We start from the raw sequence: 24,337 nt of genomic DNA, 5'->3' as shown, positions 1-24,337 counted from the left end.
CATTACTCAAAATCTTAACTTTGGGGGCTTAACGTCCAAGAAACTATTTACTTGGAATTATCCTGAAGAATCATCTTTGCTTTCCAGAATAGTAAAGTTTCCAAAATGCTCTCATAAGACCCACCCACTGGAAATAAAACTCTCAAATGTCAGTGAATGAGGGTCCACAACCCAAAGAATACTCAAGTGGCACTTCTCTAAGAAGTCTTAACCATTAAGCAAAATAGACCCTAAGGTTCTATTCCCCAAAAGAAAACCACCTCCAACTTATTGCCAGTGATTTGAAGAAATAGCTGATTTTAAATGCAAGCACACTCAAAACCTCCGCACAATATATTAGATACTTTCATATTCAGAAAAGAATCAAACAAAATGCAAGACCCCTGCTTATTTCTCTGTACTGTCATAAACCAGAATCATGATAACCTGAGGGATTTATACTGTTACTACTGAGAGCTAATATGTATCGAGTCCTTAATATGTGTCAGGCACATAATAAAGCATTTTCTATTTATTCCATCATTCAATCCGCGACATAATCTTGTGAGATAGGTTCTATTCTTATCCTCATTTTACAGGGAAGGAAGCTGCGGCTCCCAGACATTCTATAACTTGCCAAAAGTCACGAAGCTGGTAAGCAGCAGAGCCTAGATTTGAAACAAGACAGTCTGTTTCTAGAACTTGCACTGTTAACCCATTTGCTCTACTGCCTCAGAATCGATGGAATAGGTAAAAGTGTACTGTGCCTTTCTTTTTTGTCTCCTACCCAGGATCTGTCTAATCCTCAGGATTAGAATCCTGAACTTTCTAATCTATGGCTATAAATCACTATCTTTTAGAATCAAAGATGCTCCATAGCTGCTAGGCTAATTCCTTTAAAGAAAAGTATGGCTCAAGAGATTAATGCATTGTCTTTCATTTTCCCTGCATTGGTTTTATATATAATTTCTCTTCCTTGTTTAGGGTTGCGGCTAGAAGACAATAAAACCAGTAATGGAGCCCTTATATGAGGAATACCTAGCCAATCGTGGAACAATAGTAAAACCTTATTACTGGCTGAGATTCTCTCTCGATTGCTCTAATTGTCCTTACCATATTCGGACAGGTGAAGAAGCAAGAGTTCCCTACACAGAATTTTATCAGATTTTTGGATTCCCTTATGGACCAACATATCCTCAAACAAAACACCTCACATTCTATGAACTAAAAACTTCTTCTGGAAGCCTGGTGCAAAAGGGCCATGCTAGCAGTTGCACTGGGAATGATACCCATCCGGAATCAATGTTATTTGAGATGAATGGTTACTTTGACTCTGCCATACACAATAACGACGGCATCAGGCATATCATTCTGTATTCCAGCAACTCCCCTTGCAATGAAGCTAACCACTGCTGCATCAGCAAAATGTACAATTTCCTGGTAATGTATCCAGACGTCACTCTTAGTATTTACTTTTCTCAGCTCTATCATACTGAGGCTGAATTTCCTGCCTCGGCATGGAACCGCGAAGCTCTCCGGAGCCTGGCCAGTTTATGGCCGCAGGTCACTTTGAGCCCAATAAGTGGTGGGATTTGGCATTCTCTCCTCAACAACTTTGTGAGTGGTATGTCGGGAGCGACTGTTTTCCAGCCCATTTTAACCGGGAGAGCACTGGCAGACAGGCACAATGCATATGAAATCAATGCCATAACAGGGGTGAAACCCTATTTCACCAATATTCTTCCCCAGGCAAAAGAGAATCAGAACATAAAAGCTCAGGCAGATTTAGAGGGCTACCACTTAAACAATGTCTTTCCCAGACAGTCTTTTCAAGTGACAAGTGGACAACTGCAAGCCAATCTGACCCTAGACCCCAGGGTTCCTGTCATTTTCGTACTGGTTCCTTTCAGAAAACTACCACCAATCCATGTAGGACAAAACCTACATAAACCCAGGAATATCGTAAAGCACTTAAATATGCCTCAAATATCATTCCAGGAAACCAATGATCTCAGAATGCCTCCCATTGTAATGCCAGTGGAGAGAGTAGAAATCACCGAACAGTTTGCTAGTAGCAAAGAGGCAGATGAAAAGAAGAAGAAGAAAGGGAAAAATTAAAATTGGCATTCCTACAACAAGAGACCAAACTACTACCAGAGGACTTGATTAGATAGGCAACAGAAACCTGGGAACTTTCTTAGGTCTGATCCAAAATGGAGATGAACTGATACACTAAAAGCAAAACCTGAATTATTTATTATCTCAACTATTATAAAGCAACACTGTTTTTAACATAATCCACAGTGTTTCCATAAGCAACTTGATCTCTCTCCTGTATTTTAAAAGTGACAGTATCGGGCTTCCCTGGTGGCGCAGTGGTTTTGAGTCCGCCTGCCGATGCAGGGGACGCGGGTTCATGCCCCGGTCCGGGAGGATCCCGCATGCCGCGGAGCGGCTGGGCCCGTGAGCCATGGCTGCTGAGCCTGCGCGTCCGGAGCCTGTGCTCCGCAACGGGAGAGGCCACGACAGTGAGAGGCCCGCGTAGTGCAAAAAAAAAAAAAAAAAAAAAGTGACGGTATCAAATGGAGCCATTAGTAACTTGCTAATATTCTGATGTGGATAAGAAAATGTCATTACTCTATACTACCCATATCATCTTTCGACTAAAGAAGCCCATGGACTAAATAGCTTCCTAAATTGGTTTCGGTATAAAAATTTACCGCAAAATTGGAAAACAGCCTGAGTTACTGACATTAAGTGCTGCCTGCAAAGGCAAATCAGTGATTTTCCATTAATTGTTAACCGTGGACAGATTTTAGGCAGCTCATTCTTTTTTTTTCTAAAATGGTTCAAAATAGTTTGTGTGGAGAAAAGCTCTTTTTTGCTAATTGATTATATATAGCTGCCAAAATTGATTTTTGAAACCAGCCACCCGCTCAGTTTGATATTTCCCTCTTGAGCAGATAATAGAGGCAGGATAATACATGAAAGTCTCCAAAACGCCCTCCATCACACACCACATAAAATCCAAGCCACTCTTACTGGCTTTTAAGTTTCCTCCTCTACCTTCCTGTTGCTCTGTCTTATCAGCAAGAGTGTAGGTTCCTGTAGATCAAGCATTGTCTCTCTCCTCTTTGGTTTTCCCTTAGGGTCTGGCAAAACGTGGCTAGCAAGACTGTGAATCTACATCTCAATAACTTTACCAATCGCCACTCCCCAACATTCCTTTTCCATTCCAGCCAAGTGCCTGCTTAATCATACCGCAATGAACATCTTTTTTTGTTAGGCTCCATTCCCCCATTTTCTGATATAGCTTCCCAATGCATAATTTGTTTTCCTTCCCTTTTTTTCTGACCCCTTTCTCTTTTACCAGTGCACATCTATATCGTCTCTTAAAATCTTGTTCAAAACACACTTCTAAGAAGCGCTCCTTGACTAACCCTTTGAGCATGTACATTAAAGCACCTTGTTTACGTTTAACTGTTTGCTGCCTCACTTCCCTCTTAGAAATATGTAAAAATGCATTACAAGAAAAAAGTGCATTCATCTGTAACTTGCTACTAAATATTTTCTTAATATGTGTAAAAATGAATGCTAAGCTAATAAGATAGTTTTGCCATTAGAAGAAAAAACTTAAAGCACGTAATACTCCATGCGGAAGGAGGAGGAGGGAGAGGAGGAAGTGGGGGCAGGGGGAGAAAAGAAAAATGTTTAGAATAGAAATTTCTATTGTGATTAAAATAAACATGAATAAAATTTTAAAAGGAATTTCTATTGTTAACCTGAAATTTTTAATAGATTTATTAGAATATAATTATATTGTGGGTATACAGTAATTATTATTTCAAGAGGTACTGCTGAAGTTTATTATTGGATCATGAAATCATGTGTCTACAACTTGGGATGTAGAGTTTTTTTTAAAAAAGACCCTAAGATGACAAAATCAGGATCTCTGATCATCGTAAAAGTAGACAGATCCAGGTGGGTGACTCAGCTAATAGCGTCAGCAAGTCGGAGGGCCCTGGGGAGACAGCTCTGAAACTTCTTGCCTTGTGGGCTCCTCAAAAAAAAAAAAAAAAAAAAAGTACATCCAATTAGTTAATATGAGATGTGTCTCCAAAGTGGTCAAAAAGACCACAGTATCAATCAGGACACAAAGGATCCAGTTAGAAACACAGTGTGAAATCTATGACGAATCTGTATTTCAAATGTAAGCCTGGATATCAGCAGGTATATAACAAAGGAGGAAATGTTGCCAAAACAATAGGAAAGAAAAGTGTTTTTGACAGTTAAATTTTTGTACTGGTTAGATAAGACTGGGGCTAGGAAGAAGAATGTTACTGATAGATCATCATGAGTCCAGGCCAATAAAGTCAAGCTTTAGACAAGAGACTGTTAAGAGAGCGTAAAGATATATGACCCTAGGCAAGTAGTCTCTATTTCCTCATCTGTAAAACAAGAGATATGAGCTAGCTCATGTTTAAGGTTCCCTTGAGCTCTTTTTGCTCTAAGATGGCACATATCAAAGCAATAGTTCCATGGAGTGAGCTCTTACGGTACATCGATCAGGTCTTCCTGCTCACCATGCAACGGATTCTTGTTTGTGTCAAGCTGGCCCAGGGATTTAGGGAAGAGTAGAAATTGGAATGCTCCACCTTTCCTCAGCAAACTGGCAATGGTGATAGCAAAGAATTATAACTGCCACCACACATATGGTAATTCCAATAAGGAAAATACAAGCCAATAAATTAAAGGAGCTAGTGGTGTGCTGACCTGAAAAAGGCAGGGGAGTAAGTCCCAAGAAGCTGATGAGAGTCTGGGGGAGGGGAACATTTCCTTGGTGAATCAAACATGGTGCAGGGTTAGGGTCTCACCGTTGTAGGCTCCACCACATACTTAGTCATTATAGAGAAAATGGATTTATAAATCAGGGGCAGACCAGATTGACAAAACTCCCAAGATTTACATATAAAAGCAGAAAGCTAATTGATTTCCAGTGAGACTTACAACTGGATATGAAACCAGATGTTCAAGTTGTCCAGCCTATACAGTCTCTCCATGTAGATAAGCTACATGAAAAGCCAAACTATAACAAGAAGGTTGCTCTGTGGATTAGAGGAGTTCATAATGTGATTCTAATGTTTAGTGCTGTCAGACTCTGTTTACCAGGGACAGACATCTGCCACCTGGAATGAAACGATGAGATATGCACAAGGGCACCTGCCCCCTGGACAGTGTTTAGGTGGACCAAGGCTGTGAGAAAAAACATAAACCTCTATAACCATTTCCTATCATAACTAGTATTGATTTTCTATAGATGTGAATATTTCATCAAGCTACAATCTAATCCTGGTAGCCTGGGAGCAAATCTTATCTCTTTAAAATGATATTAGATATCTTTTCTTGATTCATAGTGCATGCAATCCAAAAAGTTTAACACCCACAATGGAATGTTATTTATCTTGTTTCCAAGGGTTTTAAGGAAAGCCAAATAGTAACCTATACTAATTTAAAATAATATTATTACTACTTAACATTTAGTGAGAGCTATATGTCAGGCATTTTTCTAAGTACTCAAATTATTAACTCATTTAATCCTCCCAATAATTCTATGAAGTAGTTATTATTATAGTACCTATTTTACAAATAAGGAAAGCTTAAGTAATTGCTCAAATAGTAAAGGCTGATCTGAGAGTCAAACCTAGAAGGTCTAGCTCCAAAACCCATGTTCTTAATCACAATGCTTTAATGCCTCTCAAGATACTAATAATGTGGACTCACTATAAAGGCTGGAAAAATCAATATCTATTTAGTACCAGTCCTGTGGCTTTTTTGTGATCCTGCTCAAACTAGTGTACCAATGGGCATCCTCTAGACTCTGGCAGCTAGGTAGGCTGAGTGGGCTGGGGTGGAGAACTTAAGTGGGTTCTAGACCCCAGAGTTTTGGTACTTTCCCCACCCCCATTCCTTGTTACCCAGGACCTCAAAGCAAACATAAGTTCTGAGATTGCCTTACCTTGGATGTCCTTGACTCTCAGGGATATACCAAATCAGAGGCCTTAGGCTTGGGAACATTGCTTTATTACCCTATTTAAATAATTAAGTAGAACTGGTTCCTTAAAAAACAAAAACCAAAAAAATGATCCAGCAATTCCACTTCTGGGTATAAACCCAAAAGAATTGAAAATTGGGTCTCAAAAAAATATATGTACACACATATTCAAAGCAGCAATATTCACATTAGTCAAAAGGTGGAAGTAACCCAATTGTCCATTGATGGATGAATGGGTAAAGTGTGGCATATTCATACAATGTAATATTATTCAGCCTTAAAAAGGAAGGAAATTCTGACACATGCTACAACATAGATGAATCTTGAGGACATCAAGCTAAGTAAAATAAGCCAGTCACAAAAAGACAAATATTGTATTATTCCACTTATATAGAGTACCTAGAGTCATCAAATTTATCATCTCAGAAAGTAAAATGGTGGTTGCCAGGGGCTGGGGCGAGGGTGGAATGAAGAATTATTGTTTAATGGATACAGAGTCTCAGTATTGCAAGACAAAAAGAGGTCTGGAGATGGATGGTGGTGATGGTTGTACAACAGTGGAATGTACTTAGTACTTCTTAACTGTATACTTTAAAATGGTTAAGATAGTAAATTGCATATTATGTGTATTTTGCCACAATTTTTAAAAAATTAAGTGGAATTACTAATTGACACCTACTGATCTCTCCATACACACACACACACACACACACACACACACACACACACACACACACAAAGGTCATATTTTGTGGCGGACTAAATATCAGGTAACAAGCTCTATGTCTAGTCTCAAAATACTGAGATAAGGTGTGGAAGGCTCACAGGAATATCTGAAAACCAAATATATTTTTTAAAAATCTTTATAATAAGTTTTTTAAAGTTCACAATTTATAGTTCATTTCAAGCTATTGTGTGGGTTTATTTAGACTCTTGGTACTTAGCTATATCCTTATTTTTAGCAAAAGGTAAGTAGTAGAATTGGGAATTAAGAGACTTACTGAAAGTAGACATAATTGCCATACGAATCTGCCACTTGCTAGTTGGGCATCATTGGCTGAGTTACACAACCTCCCTGAGCCTTAGTTTCCTCATCCGTAATATGGGAACACGAATTCCTAGGCCCTAGATTAAACAAAATAAGTAAAGAGCTTATTTACCAAGTGTCTAAAACACAGTAAACACTCATTAAGTGGTTGTTATTATTCATAAAATATTAACAGAATAAGGATAGACAGTAGAAAGGGATAGAAAATGTAGGATCTTTCAAATTTTATCAACCCTATAAGTCTGAGATAGCTACTTTCTATAGGAAGTAAAGATATGTTACTAGAACTTGTGATAATAAGGTTGGGGGGAAGAAGAAAAATATGTTGATTTTAATATTTTGCTTAAATAGTTAATAGTAGCAATGAGAAAAGCAATATGTCTGTGGCCATGGAAGATATTAAAATAATTGTAAGAAATATTTTGTGGAACTTCTTGCCAATAAATTGGCAATCTAGATGAAATGCATGATTTACTAAGAAAAATATAAATTCTAAAATTGACTCAAAAGGAGAAAAACAACCAAACAAGTCAATAACCACAGAATATAAAGATGATCAAATATCTACCTCTGAAAATCTGAGCAAGCCCAGATAATTTTGTAAGCACATTCTATAACTTTCAAAGAAAAAGCAGCATGGTAATTTTCTATTATTCAAACTATTCCAGAGCATAGAAAAAATGGTAATCTTCTCAATTCATCTTACAAAGCTAGACTAATCCTAATATCAAAACTGGATAAAGATAACACAAAGAAATGAAACTGTGGACCAATCTTATACATATAGATTCTGAAATTGTGTAAACAAAATATAAACTAACCAAATCTAAGAAGTAATTAAAATAGTCCAATAGAGTTTATTCTAGAAATGTAGGAATGATTTAGTGCAGAAAAAATATAATTCATCACATTCACAAATTAAAAGATCCAAATCTATAAGATTTTAGCATTAGATCCCCCAAAAAAGCATTTGATAATTTCAGCAGTCATTCCTAAAAATCATAAAGAAATAGGAAATAAAAACTGGTAAAATACCAAAGACATTTCCATTAAAATAGAAACAAAGAAGAGAAGCCTACTATCCAATTTTTCAACACTGTTTTTGAGCATCTAGCTAATGCAACAAGGTAAGAAAAATAAATAAATGTAATATAAATATTGGAAAAGATGTAAATTATCATTACCTCAAATACTATGATTTATATTGTGACAATAAATGTAGCTTTAAAACAACAGTTAGCATTAATAAGAGATCCCAGGAATGGGAAAGAATATAGAATAAGTAAATTTTTAAACCCATAGCTTTCCTTTATATTATCATAAACAGGTAAAAAATTTTTAAATAGAAAGACTCCCATTCACAAGGATGTTTAAAAAACAAGGTTTATTCTTTGATTGAGCACTAAACTTTTTTCCTGAGATAAGAGTACAGATTTAAAAATTTTTTTAATCTTTGAAGAATAAAGGTCCTATCGTAAAATAGTTCACCCTATCTACTCTACCTCAGTGGGTAATCATAAAGTTATGTAAAGCTAAAATTAATCACAAAGAAAAAACCCAAAGATTTGAAGTTAGTGTTTCAACATTGAACCAGTTCATTTGGATATTAAGTACAAGCGTTAAACCATAGCATAGTCTATGGACAACATGCTAAAAAACTTTTTATATTGTAATAATTATGTTGCTAGAGAACAGTGGTATTAAATTATCATTACCAGAACTGAAAATTGTTTATTTTATATTTATAATACTTTTGACATGTTTGATTAACATTGAGTTCACTTCCACTTCAAATAATAAAAACAATAGTGCATACCAAATGTAAATTAGATAGCTAGTGGGAACCTGCCGCATAGCACAGGGAGATCACCTCTGTGCTTTGTGACCACCTACAGGGTTGGGATAGGGAGGGTGGGAGGGAGGGTGATGCAAGAGGGAAGAGATATGGGAACATATGTATATGTATAACTGATTCACTTTGGTGTAAAGGAGAAACTAACACACTATTGTAAAACAGTTATACTCCAATAAAGATGTTAAAAAAAAAAAAACAATAGTGCACAGGATTCAATGTTTTGGTTTGTTAATTAATAAATATTGACAAATTTGGGGAAAAGAAGCACATAGTAGGTAAAATACTTAGTTTAAAATATCTGAAAAGAGAGATCTATTACAGGATAGTTTCATTAAAAACCTTTCTAACTAAAAAGATCCTTCACTCTTTGCATCATCACAGAAAATCAGAAAGAGGTACAGATTACCATTGCAGCATTAACCTTGAGAAAATTCAGATTCTGCATTACTTTAGTAACCAAACCAGGTTACTTGCACAATAAATAAAATGTCTTAAAACTATATGGATCCTTTATTTCAGGGATAAGCATTCATTTGAAAATTTAAAATAGGGAAAATAATACTACTTAAAATGAGTTAAGTGCCATGATCAACATAAAAATTTGGAATTTGCAAGAAAGTAGAAGAATGTATATTTTCTAATTAAAAGATTATTAAGGACGGTTTCTTCACACACACACACACACACACACACACACACACACACACACACAGAAATTTCCCTAAAGGTTTATATAGAGTTAACTATTAGCTAATGAGGGTAGGGAGAGAATTAATGTATCCATTAAAAAAAAGCTCTATCTCTAAATATGATTCCAAAATTAACTTGTCAGGTTAATTCATTGGATGTAAAGGTGTTGAGTACCCACTAGGCACTAGGTACTTATCATTATGAGACAATAAAAAATACTGCATTGGTGGGGCTTCCCTGGTGGCACAGTGGTTGAGAGTCTGCCTGCCGAAGCAGGGGACAAGGGTTCGTGCCCCGGTAGCGGCCATGGCTCACGGGCCCAGACGCTCCGCGGCATGTGGGATCCTCCCAGACCGGGGCGCGAACCCGGTTCCCCTGCATCGGCAGGCGGACGCGCAACCACTGCGCCACCAGGGAAGCCCAGAAAAGGACATTTTTAACATGATTACATCTCAAATGTAATATGCTTTATGTGGCTAAGAAGTAATTAATTATATTTAACACATTCAACATACAGAGCAAAATTCTGAGCAATCGACGAAACAATTATACACTTGAACAACTTGATTTTTAAAATTCCACTCACTGTTCCCTTAAGTTGATTTCTACTCTGGTGCTCTTTCCCAGTTCTAAAAAAAGAGAATAAAGAAATTTCCTAAATAAGCCCTAATACAAAGAACAGAAGTGTAAGAGAAGGGATGTATTAGCTCTTGAGTCCTTGTTTCCATTTGTTCTCAAATGTGCTTCTAATGTTCAATTTTCTCTTCAAAGAAAATCTTGATTTAGAAGAACAAAAAGTACAACCATCTTTAGCATTTAAACAAGTATATTGTTTAGCTCTTACTAGAGTTAGCAAAAGATTGAAACTGAGAAAAAATATTAAAACAAATCTTTATTCTAAGTTATATAATGCCATTCACCATAGTAATGATCTGATACTTTGGTATACGACTTTTTAAAATAAATATTACCAACAGGTAGAAAATTTTCCTTTGCTGTCTTAAGACAGCGCTTGGGGGATTTTTTAGCAGTGTGTTTGCTTGTAACTTGAGTGTTGACTTAAATGTCACTTCTGTCACTTAAATGATATTCTTATAGAAGGGTAATTTAATTGGGAAAAGAAAAATGCCATGTTGCTTCTTCCTCCCAAGAAAAAAGGATGCATTCCATTCCTGAAGGGTCTCTAGCTATCTACCTATCTATCTATGTATACGTATATACATATTGATATAGATGCGGATATATATACACATATGTATGTATATATGTCCAACAAAGGTTTGACTTTGAGATCTCTCTTCCTCTTCTTTCTGATTCATTATTCTCAGTGTGACCCTCAAACTGTACTGCCTATCACATTTATTCATTCATCAATGAATAATTGAGTACGTGAATGTATTGAGTACCTTCTGCATGTTTGGCTTTATGTCAGATGTAAAGGAAGATACAATATATACGTATAACTGAATCACTTTGCTGTACACCAGAAACTAACACGACATTGTAAATCAACTATACTTCAATTTTAAAAAAAAGAAAAGAAAAGAAATATAAGACAGTCTCTGCCCTCTAGAATCTATCTCTTCCAGCGGCAAGATAAAACACAATATATCATTAAGTAATTTATAAGACTAGTGCCAAAATCAATGGTACAGATAACATGCAATTTATATTTATGCAAAATTTTAGAGTTTCAAACGCTTTCTTGTATTTAATCCTCAGAACAATCTTGTTAAGTACACATTATTAGCCCCACTTTTGCAATGAGGAACCTGACGTTCAGAATTTTAAGTGGTGTGCCTCAGTCAATAGATTATGAGTGGAAGGAAGAGTCAAGACACGAGCCAGGGTTTTCTGATTCTAAGTCCAGTACTCTTTTCAATTACAGCACAGGAAACCAAGGACTGAGGTACTTAGGGCAGCAGCCGGCCTTCTGCTAGAGGTGAAATTAAACTAAACCTGACAAACGTCCAAATTAATTTTATTCTGCAGATATTTGTATTTCAGTGTTACACACACAATCCAACTACCATTTCCTCAGTTTTAATGCTTTTTACCTGCTCAATAAGAGCTTTGCTCTCATAAATGGAGACGTCAAATACAATAAAAAGCTGGCCTAGCGGGATCGTATAAATCTTAAACCATAAAGATAAATCTTAAAGGTCTGGTTTCAACTAATCCTTACACATTTTGTTTCCCCTCAGCGCCAGAGAGTGTAACTCGCCCCTACCCTTTTCTACCATTCCTGCTCCAAACAACCACTTATTTTAAGATGTCAATGGCTGACCCTACCCCAAATTCCACAGGTTCACCCCAGTCTTACCACCGGACCCCAGCCCCTACCCAGACACCTCCCCCTCCTTCCCAATGGTTACGATACCTAATTCGAGTTCTGCAGGTGCAGCCGCTATGCCGTTACACAGCACTGACATAAGATATGACCTTTCGACTCCGTCCTTGGGGACCTCCCGCTGGCCGCGCAGCGTAGGTCCAACCCCGAGAAAGGGGCTCCCGGCTCGGGAACGAAGCCACGGGCAGCACACAGTCCGAAGTGATGCCTCTGACAACTAGAACGATGCTGGGCGGCTGGGCGTGCATCACTCCGCCTCATACTCCTGCCAGCTGCAGGGGACTTGGTCCAGCAACCAGTCCATCCCACCTCACAGGCAAGTCCGTGCCAGCCGGACCTTACGCAGGACCCCGATGACAGGTCCTTGACGGCGGCGGCTGCAGCAAAGCCTAGGCCACCCGCCCCCAGTGCCCATCGCAGCCAACCTAAGACCCCCTAGACTGGACCGCAGAGAAGCGTTTCTATGGAAACCCCCTAGGGATCACGTGACGCACTAGGAGGCCCAATCGCCTCTTACCTCTGCCCGCGGCACCGCTTTCTGCCCTCCCTCCTGCCCCGCCCCCTCCCGCCCCCGCCGCCTTCGCCCCGCCCCGCCCCTTTCTTTCAGAGAGTCCGCACCTGCGCACTGCGTCCAGCGCGCTCCCTCCCTGGCGCGCTCCGCTTAGAGGAGAGCAGGGGCGGCGTAGGAGGCTCGAGAGCGTGAGCCTGAGGAGAAAGGAGCTCGGCCAGCGCGCAGGCCCAGAACCACCCGCGCCGCGGCTGCCCGCGACCCCTTTGAGCGGAAGAGGGAAGTGAAGGCGCCAGTCTGCGGGTTCCAGCTGGGCTGGGCTTGCTAAGGTAGGGGCAGCACCGAGAGGAGGCCTTGGCCACCGATTCGGATCGGGATGTCGAAGAACACGGTGTCGTCGGCCCGGTTCCGGAAGGTGGACGTGGATGAGTATGACGAGAACAAGTTCGTGGACGAGGAAGACGGGGGCGACGGGCAGGCCGGGCCCGACGAGGGCGAGGTGGACTCCTGCCTGCGGCAATATCCTTCTGTTCGCCGTCCTCCCCACCCCACCCGACCCAGCCCCTCTTCCAGGCCCCCGCTCCAGGCAGGGCGTGAGGGCGGCGGGCCCCGGCCGGGGACCGGCTTCGGAGCTGTCCCCAGCACCCCCGTCTCTTTGGGTCCCCGGTTCTGAGAGGGCAGGGGGCTCTCCCATTTCTACCGAGTCGCCCCGAGACCCCAGGGTCCCGCCCTCGGAAAGTTGCCCTTCCGGGCGCGCCGTCCACGCCCCGGATTCCTCAGGTTGCTCCCGGAGTTCTCGCCTCCCGGGAACCCGCGGTGCCGGCCGCGCCCTCACGGCGCTGGTGCTGGTCATTCGGGCTGTTGCGGGGCGCTGAAGTTGTCCTCCCAGAACCGTATTTACCGGAGTCTCATTAGCACCCATGTCTGAGTGGAAGGAACGGGCATCTTTCTTCAGTGATGTTCTTTTAATTGTGGTGGTAGTTTTGTTTTGGCCCCGTTGAGATAGTTTACTTCATGCCGGGAGAGATGGGGTGGTTTGCAGAATTGAGGCCCCTCTGTCCGTGGCCTTTTTTTTTCATAAGAGAAAGGGATTTGGCAAAATATAGATTGTATAGAATTTGTTAACCGGGGGAAAGGGAGTGAGTACAAAACTGCCCAGAAGGAAGCTGGGAGCCTTTCACCTGCTAAGCAAAGGACAATAGAAAGAAAACAAGGAATGCATGTAGAGAATCCCTGGAAATATTTAAAATAAACCCCAGTGAATAAAATAGAAGGCGAATCGTTTGTACGAAACAGAATCATTTTGTAATGCTGGAATCGTTTCCATTTAGTTAAAATGTGGCTGTCAGTTCCTGGTTGTTGTTTTTGCATATTTAAATATTCATTACTTTGAGGATGCATTTGTATCAGATCTCTTTTAGTAAAATGTAAATGTTGCAATAACCAAAGCTGTAGTTTTAGAGATTCTCAATTACTGAATTCACTCATTTCTGATTATTCTTGGGTGTATTCATACGGTTAGGAAGCCTTGTTAGACTCTTTCCACATCAGTGTCCTATTAAATTAAATGGGGAAATATATGAGTGAAAATATTTGGTAGCAGCCATAGCTGGTCTTAGAAGTACCCAAAATACAGCATTAGACATTTATCAACATACAGATGTTTCTTTGATTTCCATGACTTTCCCAATCAGCTGTTGCTGTTTTGCATTATTTAAATACTTAAGTGTTTGAGGTCTTATAAATGAGCCAATCTGCAAAAGGCATGCTTCTCTAGAAGTCCATTAAGCCTTGAAAATAACAGCCTACCACAACCATAGTTTTTTTTGGTCAGACCTTTTTCTTCAGAACATAAGTGGTGAAGATTATTCTGTGTAAAAGCATTCCTGGTGATGCATAAATGATGTTTTGGGAGACTTATTTTAGGTGACATGTGATGACTCTTAAATGGTACTGCTGTATCCATATAGTGAATCTGCTTTTTAATCAATTCATCTTAAAATTTAAAGATATTGTCTCTTCTACGCTTGTTACAAGAAGAGACAAGCCCTGTTCAGGCACTACAGATGGAGGAACAAGTGAACTCTGTGTGGTTTTCCTTTTAGGGGAATGTCTGTACGTTCTGACGGTCTAATTGGCCTTCTGTTTCTCATACTTGCTAACTCACTGGTGCTTTCAAAGTGAGACTGAATTTAATAGGTGTGGCCTAAGACAGTTTGAATGACCTGTATGAAATATGAGAGAAAATATCCAAAACAGAAAAATTAAGCTGCCACCTAAGGGTCATTGAATTATTATATCTTCTGTAATGCCTCTTTTCATCAAAATTGAGAGATTGCTAATGTATATCATTCAGATTGCTAGAGTAATCTGCCAGCACTTTCTACCAGCATTTCAGTTAATATAGAATATAATTCTAGTGAAAATTTGGTCTTTATTTTTCCAGTTAGAATCACATAAAAAGATGTATTTTGGTTGAGGATAGGCTATTTCATTTTGGTGCCTAATAATTCTGATATATATTTTAGAATTTTGAAAAATATCACTCTGGATAATGTTTGCATATGTGTCTTACTGGAAAATGAAAGGTTATCAAGGTGTTCAGTTACTAATTAGAACAAGGATGAAACAGTTTTTGCTTTATTTTTTAAAAATTTAGTGTTCTCTTTTTTTTTCAGTATTTTACCTATGATGGACATCCTTGAAACCAACATGCTGAATTTTCCAGTATTGAACATAGCAATCATACTAATCTTTCTTTCTATGCATAACGTCAACTCTTAAGAACCAGTGTTTCCTGGGAGTTACAGTGCTTTCCTGAAGGCTGCCCTTTTTGCTATCCCCTTAACCTCCATCACAGGAAACATGACAGCTGCCCTACAGGCAGCTCTGAAAAACCCCCCTATCAACACCAAGAGCCAGGCAGTGAAGGTGAGTCACAGACAACACGCGATCTCTGCTGATATCTTAGCATTCTTACCAAAATCCTCTGAAGTGTCACACAATCAACAAATATTTTAACTGTTTACTATCTTTGACATAGAAGAGCTTACAATGTAGTTTGATAGGTAGCAAATTTATATATGAAAAAATAGCACTCTAGTATTGAGTTATGATAATCCTGCATGGTAGACACACTAAGTTCAAACATTGGAGAGATCTGTGTGTTTTTAGAGGAGGCCACTCAGGTTGAATTTAAGCAAAGTCTTGAAGAATAAAACTTTCACAAAATAAAGAGTTTCTACTTGCTTTTTAAAGATTTTTTTTAATTCTACCATTTTCATAGAATTAAATTCTAATATTTAATTCTGTTAAATATTATAGAAAACTCAGAAATGTGGGGGAATAAAAAAGTAATCATCTATAATCCCACCACTGACCCATAGATAATGATTACTTTTTGGTGTTGCTATATGCTTATAGAGTTTTTCTATGAGTGTTTTTTTTTTTAATGAAAATGGAATTTTATAACCTGCTTTTTCAACTGTATAGCAGCATACATGAACGTCTTTACTTGGCAATAAGTTTGTTTCTGCAATATCTTTTTTAATGGCTGCATATAGATAATGCTGCAGTTTAGTTATATATAATCTTTTGTCATATATTTAGATAATTGACCTTTTTTCTGTCATAAACAGTACTGAAATGAACAATTTTTGGTAAATTCTTAATTGTTTCCTTTGAATGAATTTCTAGAAGAGAATGGCTGGATTTTAGACTGCACATTTTTTTAAGGCTTTGGTACATATGGTATTGCCAAATTGCCCTTCAGAAAAGTTGTATAGTTATATTCCCTGTAGCAGTCTTTCAGTAATTCTTAAGAACCTATTTACTTATTTATTGTTTAAAATGAAGCCCAGAGCATTGACCCCACTGTCCATAGCTATTCATACATCCTAGGAGCCCCAAGAATCTCCTTAGTTGAATACTAGTAAGTAATAACTTAGGTAAATGCATAATAATTATCTAGGCCACATAATCTTTTATAAAGGGAAATATTTCCTTGGTTTTTAAAAGTGAGTAATGTCATTGAAATTTCAGTTTTACCACCTTCTGCTTTTATATGGGTGGTTTTTTATCATAGCTTTGGATGGGAGGTTATAGCTCTGGGTGCAAGGATATTTTTCTAAATAGGGTAATTGCATAGTCTTTAAACTGAAGATAACAACAGGTGGTAGAAACATACTGTAAAATCTGACCAGTTGGAATGCTGAAGGTATCACTTTGTGTTGAATAGAAAGAGAAACGTTGAAAGGGGAAATGAAGTGTTCCCTGTGCTTGGCTTGAAGGGTAAAAAAATAACTTTGCTGTTGGAGCAGCCTTTTATCAAAGAAAAAAGATCATTATGAATGAAGATCACTATATCATATCTAAAGTGACTATAGATATGAAACAAAATAAGTTTTAAAAACTTAAATTTTTGTTTATTAATAACTTATTTCTGAAGGATGGTTGATGGTAGAACTGCAATTTAGTTTCCTCTTTTTTTGTTTTGTATTTTTTTTTAAGATCAAGAAGTGAAATGTATTGATTTAATAAATTGATAACTTATCACATCTGTCTGTAAGCAAATCCTTTCGGCTCTACCCTCAAATATATAAAGAATCTGTCCACTTCTGACCACCTCCGCTGCTACCATGCTAGCCAAAACCAGCCTGTCTTATTGCAGTAACTTCCAAACTGGTCTCCCTGCTTCTGCGTCTGCCTTGTCTCCTGCTCTCCCCGCCCTCCTCCAACCCCACCGTCCCCGGCTTATTCTCAACATGGCAGCCAACTGGTCCTGTTAAAGTGTAAGTCAGATTATATCCCTGTTCTTCTCAGAACCTCCCAGCATCTTCTCATCTCTCTGACAGGAAGCCAAAGTCCTCACAAGGGCCTGCAGGGCTTATGTGCTCTGCCTTCCCACTACCTATCTGACTTCCTGTCCTCCACTCTGCTCCAGCCACCTTGGGTCTTCTTGCTATTCCTTGAACACACTGAACACACACTAACAGCAGTTATCCTTTTCTCTGTCTGAAATACTTTCCTCAAGTATGCCACAAGTTTCCTCTTTCCTTCAGGTCTTTACTCAAATGTCACATTCTCAGTGTGGCCTTTCTAAAACTGTAACCCCACACACAAAAATGAGTCTAAATGATGTTACTTATTTACCCTCAGGATCGAGCAGGCAGCATTGTCTTGAAGGTGCTCATCTCTTTTAAAGCTAATGATATTGAAAAGGCAGTTCAATCCCTGGACAAGAATGGTGTGGACCTCCTAATGAAGTATATTTATAAAGGCTTTGAGAGCCCCTCTGACAATAGCAGTGCTATGTTATTGCAGTGGCATGAAAAGGTGAGTTATGAATTATACACTTATGTGACTGATTCCTTGGAATAGAGAATAACAATGACAACCTCTCACCTAAATAACTATTTTGACTTTTTGATTATACATCTTTGCTATTACAAATAAATGCATGAAAATGAAAGTTTAGATTTATGCTTACTAGCCTTGGTCTTAAGAGACACTGATATGCAACACTTAAGTTTATTCAGTAATGATTATTGTTTATTAAACACAATCTTGAACTTCGAACTAAATCAAAACTTTGAAAAGAAAATAAGTAATAAAATCAAGAATTCTTTAACAATGGCCAAAAGGTGGAAACAACCCAAGTGCCCATCAACAGATGAACAGATAAACAAAATGTGACAACGTACATAAATGGAATATTATTTGACCAAAAAAAAGGAAGTTCTGGTACATGTTACAGCATGAATGAACCATGAAAACATTATGCAAAGTGAAATATGCCAGACACAAAAGGACAGATACTGTGTGATTCCACTTATATGAAATATCTAGAATAGACAAATTCATAGAGACTAGAAGTAGATTAGAGATTACCAGGGGCTGGGGAGAAGGGAGAATAGAGTGTTATTGCTTAATGGGTACAGAGTTTCTATTTGGAGAGCTGAAAAAGTATTGTAAATAGATAGCAGTGATGGCTGTACAATATTTTGAATTTACTTAATGCCACTGAATTTTACATTTAAAGATGGCTAATGTGGCAAATTTTATGTTATATTTTACCACAGTTTAAAAAAATGAAATCGGAGGTGGGATCAAGAATTCTTACATTTTTTTTTTCTCTTCATGCATTTTGTTTTGCAATGTAAGCAGATGCTGGTATACTATCCGCCCCCCTCCCCCCCGAAAAAAAATGGCTAAGGGGAATTTTTAGCTTCAGGTAAAAAGTTGGTAAGGTAATCTTTAATACATAACTCTTATATTATATTGGTATAGATAAAAGCAGTGTAACATTCAAATAGAACCAACCACAGGTAAGATGTGTATTCGCTAACATCTTACAGTTACCAAAACTCAGTTTTTCAGAAGCTATTATCTGGGTATCTGAGTAAAATCACACATGTAAGGTATGAATAGGTAGCAAAACTTGCTGTTTTACCTGGATCAAGTCACTTTATTCCTCATACACTGTCAAATATAAAGAGCTAACATTTATGGATAGGATTATCATACCTCCCAGTTTTCCCAGGACAGCCCCAGTTTATGCCTGTTGTCCCAACATAATTATGAATAGTTCCCTTTTACTCTACAGTGTATCAATTTGGAGAATAATTGATATAGTCATCCTATTCATGGAATACTTTTTATTCACCAGCTGCTGTACTTTTAGTTTTATGTTTCATGTGATCCTTACAACAGCTCTATGAGATATATAAATATCTTTATCATCCTCAATTTACAGATGAAGAGCCAGCATTTAAACCTATCAGCCTAGTTTCAGTATAGTTTCAGGATCATAGCAAACATTGACTGAGCAGTTACTGTATTCCAAGCACTTTATAAATATTAACTCATTTAATCCTCATAAAAATGCTAAGACGGAATGCTTGCTATTCCCCTTTAGTAGACTGGAAAACTGAGGCATGTGTTAAGTCTTCATTTCTTCCTAACAGTCGCCAGTTTTTGAGAGTCTTTCCTCCTACACACTTCTCAGATCATCCACTCAACCATCTCTAACATTTTGTTGCTATAGTTTCCTAAACTGGTCTCTTGGCTACCAGTTTTGCCTCCCTCAAATCTATTCTCTACCCAGTTGCCAGAATGCTGTCTCTAACTTCCAAATCTGCCCCTTGTGAATCACCTGCAGAATCAAGTCCAAGTTCCCAGGTCGAGCCTCATCTTCCATGTTGTTCTTCCCCTTATGCTCCAGCAGTAAGCATAATAATGTGTTTTCCCTGAACACACCATAATGTTTCACACCTCTATGCCTTTGCTTATGATTTTCTCTCTGCCCCAGTGCCTCTTTACCCTTTATGTCAGTCTGTCACCTACTTATCCATTTAATGTATCGTTTTCTCCAGGAAGCCTTCCCTCACCATTTCACATTCCTCTATGCCCTCAGGTTGGGTATATGCCCCTCCTTGTGCTTTTATAGCACCCAAAGCATAGCTCTGTCATTTTTGTATTATATTATATTTAAATGATCCGTTTATATGTCTGTCTATTCTCAGTAGACTCGAATGCTGTATTCACTTTTGTACCCCCAGCATCTAGCACAGTACCCAGTACACAAAGGTATTCAGTACGTGTTTCCAACCACAAGTAAACCAGAGCTTCAAACTCCTAATTCTTAGTCATGACTTCCAATTTTCCAAGGCAAAGTCAAAGTTCCTAAGTTCTTAGCTATTAAATAGTATTTTCTTAGCTTGCGAAAAGAAAAATCTGACAAACTGACTAGTCTAAATGGAACTTAAAATGGTTGATCCCAGTTTGAATTTCTTCCTGACCCTGCTCAGAACAGAACGAATGTCCTAAATTTGTATTTGAGCACCTGTTTGCGGCAAAAACATCATGCTGCAGATCTTTAAGAACATATTATTATTTGAAAACAACACACTAGAATGTAAACTAGGATCTCACTAGAATGTAAGCACCTGAGGGCAGGGACTCTGAAGGTTTTTTTATTTGTTAATTACTGTATCCCCATTGCTAAGAACAGTGCCTGGCCCATAATAGGTGCTCAAGAAATACTTGTGAAAATTAGTGAATCCAAAATCAATTGCTGCACACATTCTTCCTTTAAGAAAAATGTATTTGGAAGCAACCTAAGTGTCCATCGACAGATGAATGGATAAAGATGATGTGGCACATGTATACAATGGAATATTACTCAGCCATAAAAAGAAACGAAATTGAGTTATTTGTAGCGAGGTGGATGGACCTAGAGACTGTCATACAGAGTGAAGTAAGTCAGAAAGAGAAGAACAAATACCGTATGCTAACACATATATATGGAATCTTAAAAAAGGTTCTGAAGAACCTAGGGGCAGGACAGGAATAAAGACACAGACATAGAGAATGGACTTGAGGACACAGGGAGGGGGAAGGGTAAGCTGGGACGAAGTGAGAGAGTGGCATGGACATATATACACTACCAAATGTAAAATAGCTAGCTAGTGGGAAGCAGCCGCATAGCACAGGGACATCACCCCGGCACTTTGTGACCACCTAGAGGGGTGGGGTAGGGAGGGTGGGAGGGAGGGAGATGCAAGAGGGAGGAGATATGGGAATATATGTATACATGTAGCTGATTCACTTTGTTATACAGCATAAACTAACCATTGTAAAGCAATTATACTCCAATAAAGATGTTAAAAAAATAAAAGAAAAATGTTTTGCTTGTGTGAGAATTGAGTCTTTATGATTCTGCCAACATTGACACTTTGGTTTGTGTTTAGGCACTTGCTGCTGGAGGAGTGGGGTCCATTGTTCGAGTCTTGACTGCAAGGAAAACTGTGTAGTCCGGCGGGAATGGATATCTCCCATGGGTGGGAGTTGCTGGTACAAAGACCAAAACAACCAAATGCCACCGCTGCCCTTTGGGCAGCATCTGTTTCTCAGCTTTGCCTTCTTGTTTCCTTTTCATATCTATAAAGAATAAAATTACATATCAGTTTTTCTTTAATGAAATTGGGATAAAGTAGAAGAAATGTTTCAACAGGAATGTCTCATTCTCTCAAAATGATTTTAGTGATGTGTATACCAATCTGTACATAGCGTAATTTACATTCAAGTTTAATTGTGCAATTGTTAACCCCTGTTGGCTGGTGTGGGGGGTATTTTTGTTGTTTGGGTTTGGGGAGTGTTTTTTTGGTTTTGTTTTTGACTAATAGTGAGAAATTTAATCAGAATTTGAGGCCGGTTTCCTAACTCATTGCTAGCCAGGAAATGATCTTTATAAAAAATTTTTGAGAGACTGGCAGCTATTAACATTGCAAAACTGGACTATACTTCCCTTATTTAAACGAAATGTGTTTCTGGAACAAGTGGTGGCTGAACACCACAACCAAGTTCCAACTCTGTTTCTGCTTGCCTCCAGATTATGTGAGTTGAAGTACGCTTCTTCCTCTCAGCATCCAGTAATCATGGCCTCTTGATTTCTTTGTGGTCACCCAGGGTACAGAGCAAGGAATCTTGCTCTACACAAATGTATCTGTAAAATGCCAGACCCTGTTTGGCATGAGCATAAAACTTTTTTTTCTAATAATATGGCCCTATCTGGGGAAACTACTCCAAATCAGGAAGGATGTGGAAACTATGATGTAGTTGAAACTCTGGGCAGCCTCTGAATGAAATGCTATTTTCTTTAGAATTATAGTAGCTGCCTTCGATATTATGAGGTATATAACTAGTATTTAATATGTCCTATAAATGTCTTCAGTGTTTTTCAGGGTAATTATTGGGATCTCAAAAGATTTGGTTAGGATCCAAACACATACACATTCTGTATTTTAGCTCAGTGTTTTTTAAAAAAAAGAAAATGCCACACATCAAAATGTTCACTTTGTTGGACAAACCAAATCGGTTCTCAAAAAATGACCGGTGCTTATGAAAAAGTAATTATTCAGTAGCTCTAAAACAAATCACCTGAATGCTTATGACCATGAGGGAAATCAGACTGTATCTAGTATTTACATTAGATACCAGTGTCATAATCACTGACTTGTGTGAAAACTGGTGCAGAAATTCTGTAAACTCTTTGCTGTTTTTGATACCTGCTTTTTGTTCTGTTTTGTAAAAATGATAAACTTCAGGAAATAAAATGTCAGTGTTGAATAATTTATTTTTCTCTTACTTTAATACTTACGAATGCATAGTTAATGAAGAGGAAAGAGTTCCTGTTTTACCACCAGGTTATAATACTCTTTGACAACTAACTTTGTGTAGAAGGTTTATAAAACTACTTTATTCAAATATAAGGTAGTAGAGAAGAGGAGAGAGTCATTAATAAATATTAATAATGAAGCCTCTGAAGTGATTCCCTAGCCCTCTGGATGTCCGCTGAACACCTGTAGTGTCACTGCTCAGAGACCTAGATTGTGCAGATTAGTCCAGCAGCTGCAGTCGTTTATTCCCAGCTTCTGAACTCGTTCTTACACCTCACATCTGCTGTCCTTACCTGCTCAAGGCAACCTCTGATTGCCTTCCCACGGCACCTGGCTAGATTCCCACTTTAAAGCTTTAGAAACTTGCAGGCTATTCAGAGGGCTATGAGTAAGAAAAGCTAAGCTATAGGTATTAGAGGTGGTCAAATAGGTATAACATAACCACATACAAACTTTAAAATGAAAACAAGTGATATTGCAGTGCTTTTTCATAAAATCCTTCTCAACATCACTTTCATGACTGTAGTGTTGGGGGAAATTCCGGAGTTCCATATTTTATAGTCACATGAATGGGTGTATTCGAAATTTGCCAACAGCTTTACTCAACGGAGATAATTAAAATATGTAACAGAACAACACAGGGGCTGAGTCAGAACGGACACCAGCTGGAAACAAGTGGCTCAACTGATGCATCTCGGCTAAATGTCAGCCCAGGTGATACTAACTGTGACACAGCACCGTCGTGGTGGAGAGCGGGGGTATAGTCAGCATGAATTATGGAAAAAAGATGTAAATGCTAGGGGACACTCTGGGCATCCACTCCCTTCTACTTGAATCTCAGTGGTTTGTTTTTAACTATTTCTGTGTGTTTTGTTTTTGCCACTTTTAAAGGGGAAAATAATGGCACACGTACCCTTTGTTGGTCATTCAATGACAGTACCGTTTAGGTAACTGTTATCGAATGTCATACTTGATACTTGATAGTAAGTATGATGATGTGTTACAGAATTCCATCAACACACAGGTGAAATTCATCTGTAGATGGGACAAATTAACTGAATATTTTTTAAGCATGAACTGTGTTCCCCATGATCACAAAGGACATAGTGGAAAAGTAACGTTGATCTTGCTCACAAGTTGCTTTCAGCCTAATTGCGAAGTAATTAGTATTTGTAAGTGCAGTTAACCAGTGTTGAGGCAGTAGCGAGATCAGGGTGGACTGGAATAAACTGAGACAGATCAGTCAAAACTAGGTCATGCACAGGCAGAAGGGGCAGGTCCAGCTGAAATGGACAGAGTAGAAAGAAGAGAAAGTCGAAGTAGGTTTAATTGTCACTGTCCTTATGGTTTTAATGTTTTTAACAAAGTTATAGACAGTGAAATTTATTAAGAGGATTAGGTTGTGGTAAAGTATCTCCAAGGGACATTCAAGAAAGTCATGAGCTTTTTGATAAAAATTTTTAGCTGAAATAGACATTGATGGTCACTGAGTCTCACCCCTTTTACAGTAGTAAAAGAATGGGAAATTTAAATTTTATAAGAAAGAAAGTAATGAAGAGCTTCACTTATAAAAAATGGAGGGCTTCCCTGGTGGCGCAGTGGTTGCGCATCCGCCTGCCGATGCAGGGGAACCGGGTTCGCGCCCCGGTCTGGGAGGATCCCACATGCCGCGGAGTG

The 24,337-nt window shown here is 38.6% G+C and overlaps 2 protein-coding genes across 2 annotated transcripts; both read left to right on the top strand.

The window, feature by feature from the left end:
* The first annotated feature begins 993 nt into the window (after positions 1-993).
* On the top strand, positions 994-2,097 carry APOBEC4 (apolipoprotein B mRNA editing enzyme catalytic polypeptide like 4). The gene has a single exon (XM_007111907.2). The coding sequence runs from the start codon at positions 994-996 to the stop codon at positions 2,095-2,097; it is 1,104 nt and encodes a 367-aa protein (XP_007111969.2).
* A 10,509-nt stretch (positions 2,098-12,606) lies between these two features.
* On the top strand, positions 12,607-22,287 carry ARPC5 (actin related protein 2/3 complex subunit 5). Its single transcript, XM_055084060.1, has 4 exons — positions 12,607-13,002; positions 15,342-15,413; positions 17,640-17,816; positions 21,233-22,287. Exons 1-4 carry the CDS (start codon positions 12,859-12,861, stop codon positions 21,293-21,295), a joined length of 456 nt encoding a protein of 151 aa, XP_054940035.1. The 5' UTR covers positions 12,607-12,858; the 3' UTR covers positions 21,296-22,287.
* The last annotated feature ends 2,050 nt before the right edge of the window (positions 22,288-24,337 follow it).

Source organism: Physeter macrocephalus, chromosome 4, assembly GCF_002837175.3.
Source record: "Physeter macrocephalus isolate SW-GA chromosome 4, ASM283717v5, whole genome shotgun sequence".
Classification (NCBI taxonomy): Eukaryota; Metazoa; Chordata; class Mammalia; order Artiodactyla; family Physeteridae; genus Physeter; species Physeter macrocephalus.
This window is presented reverse-complemented; position numbering and strand designations above follow the sequence as displayed.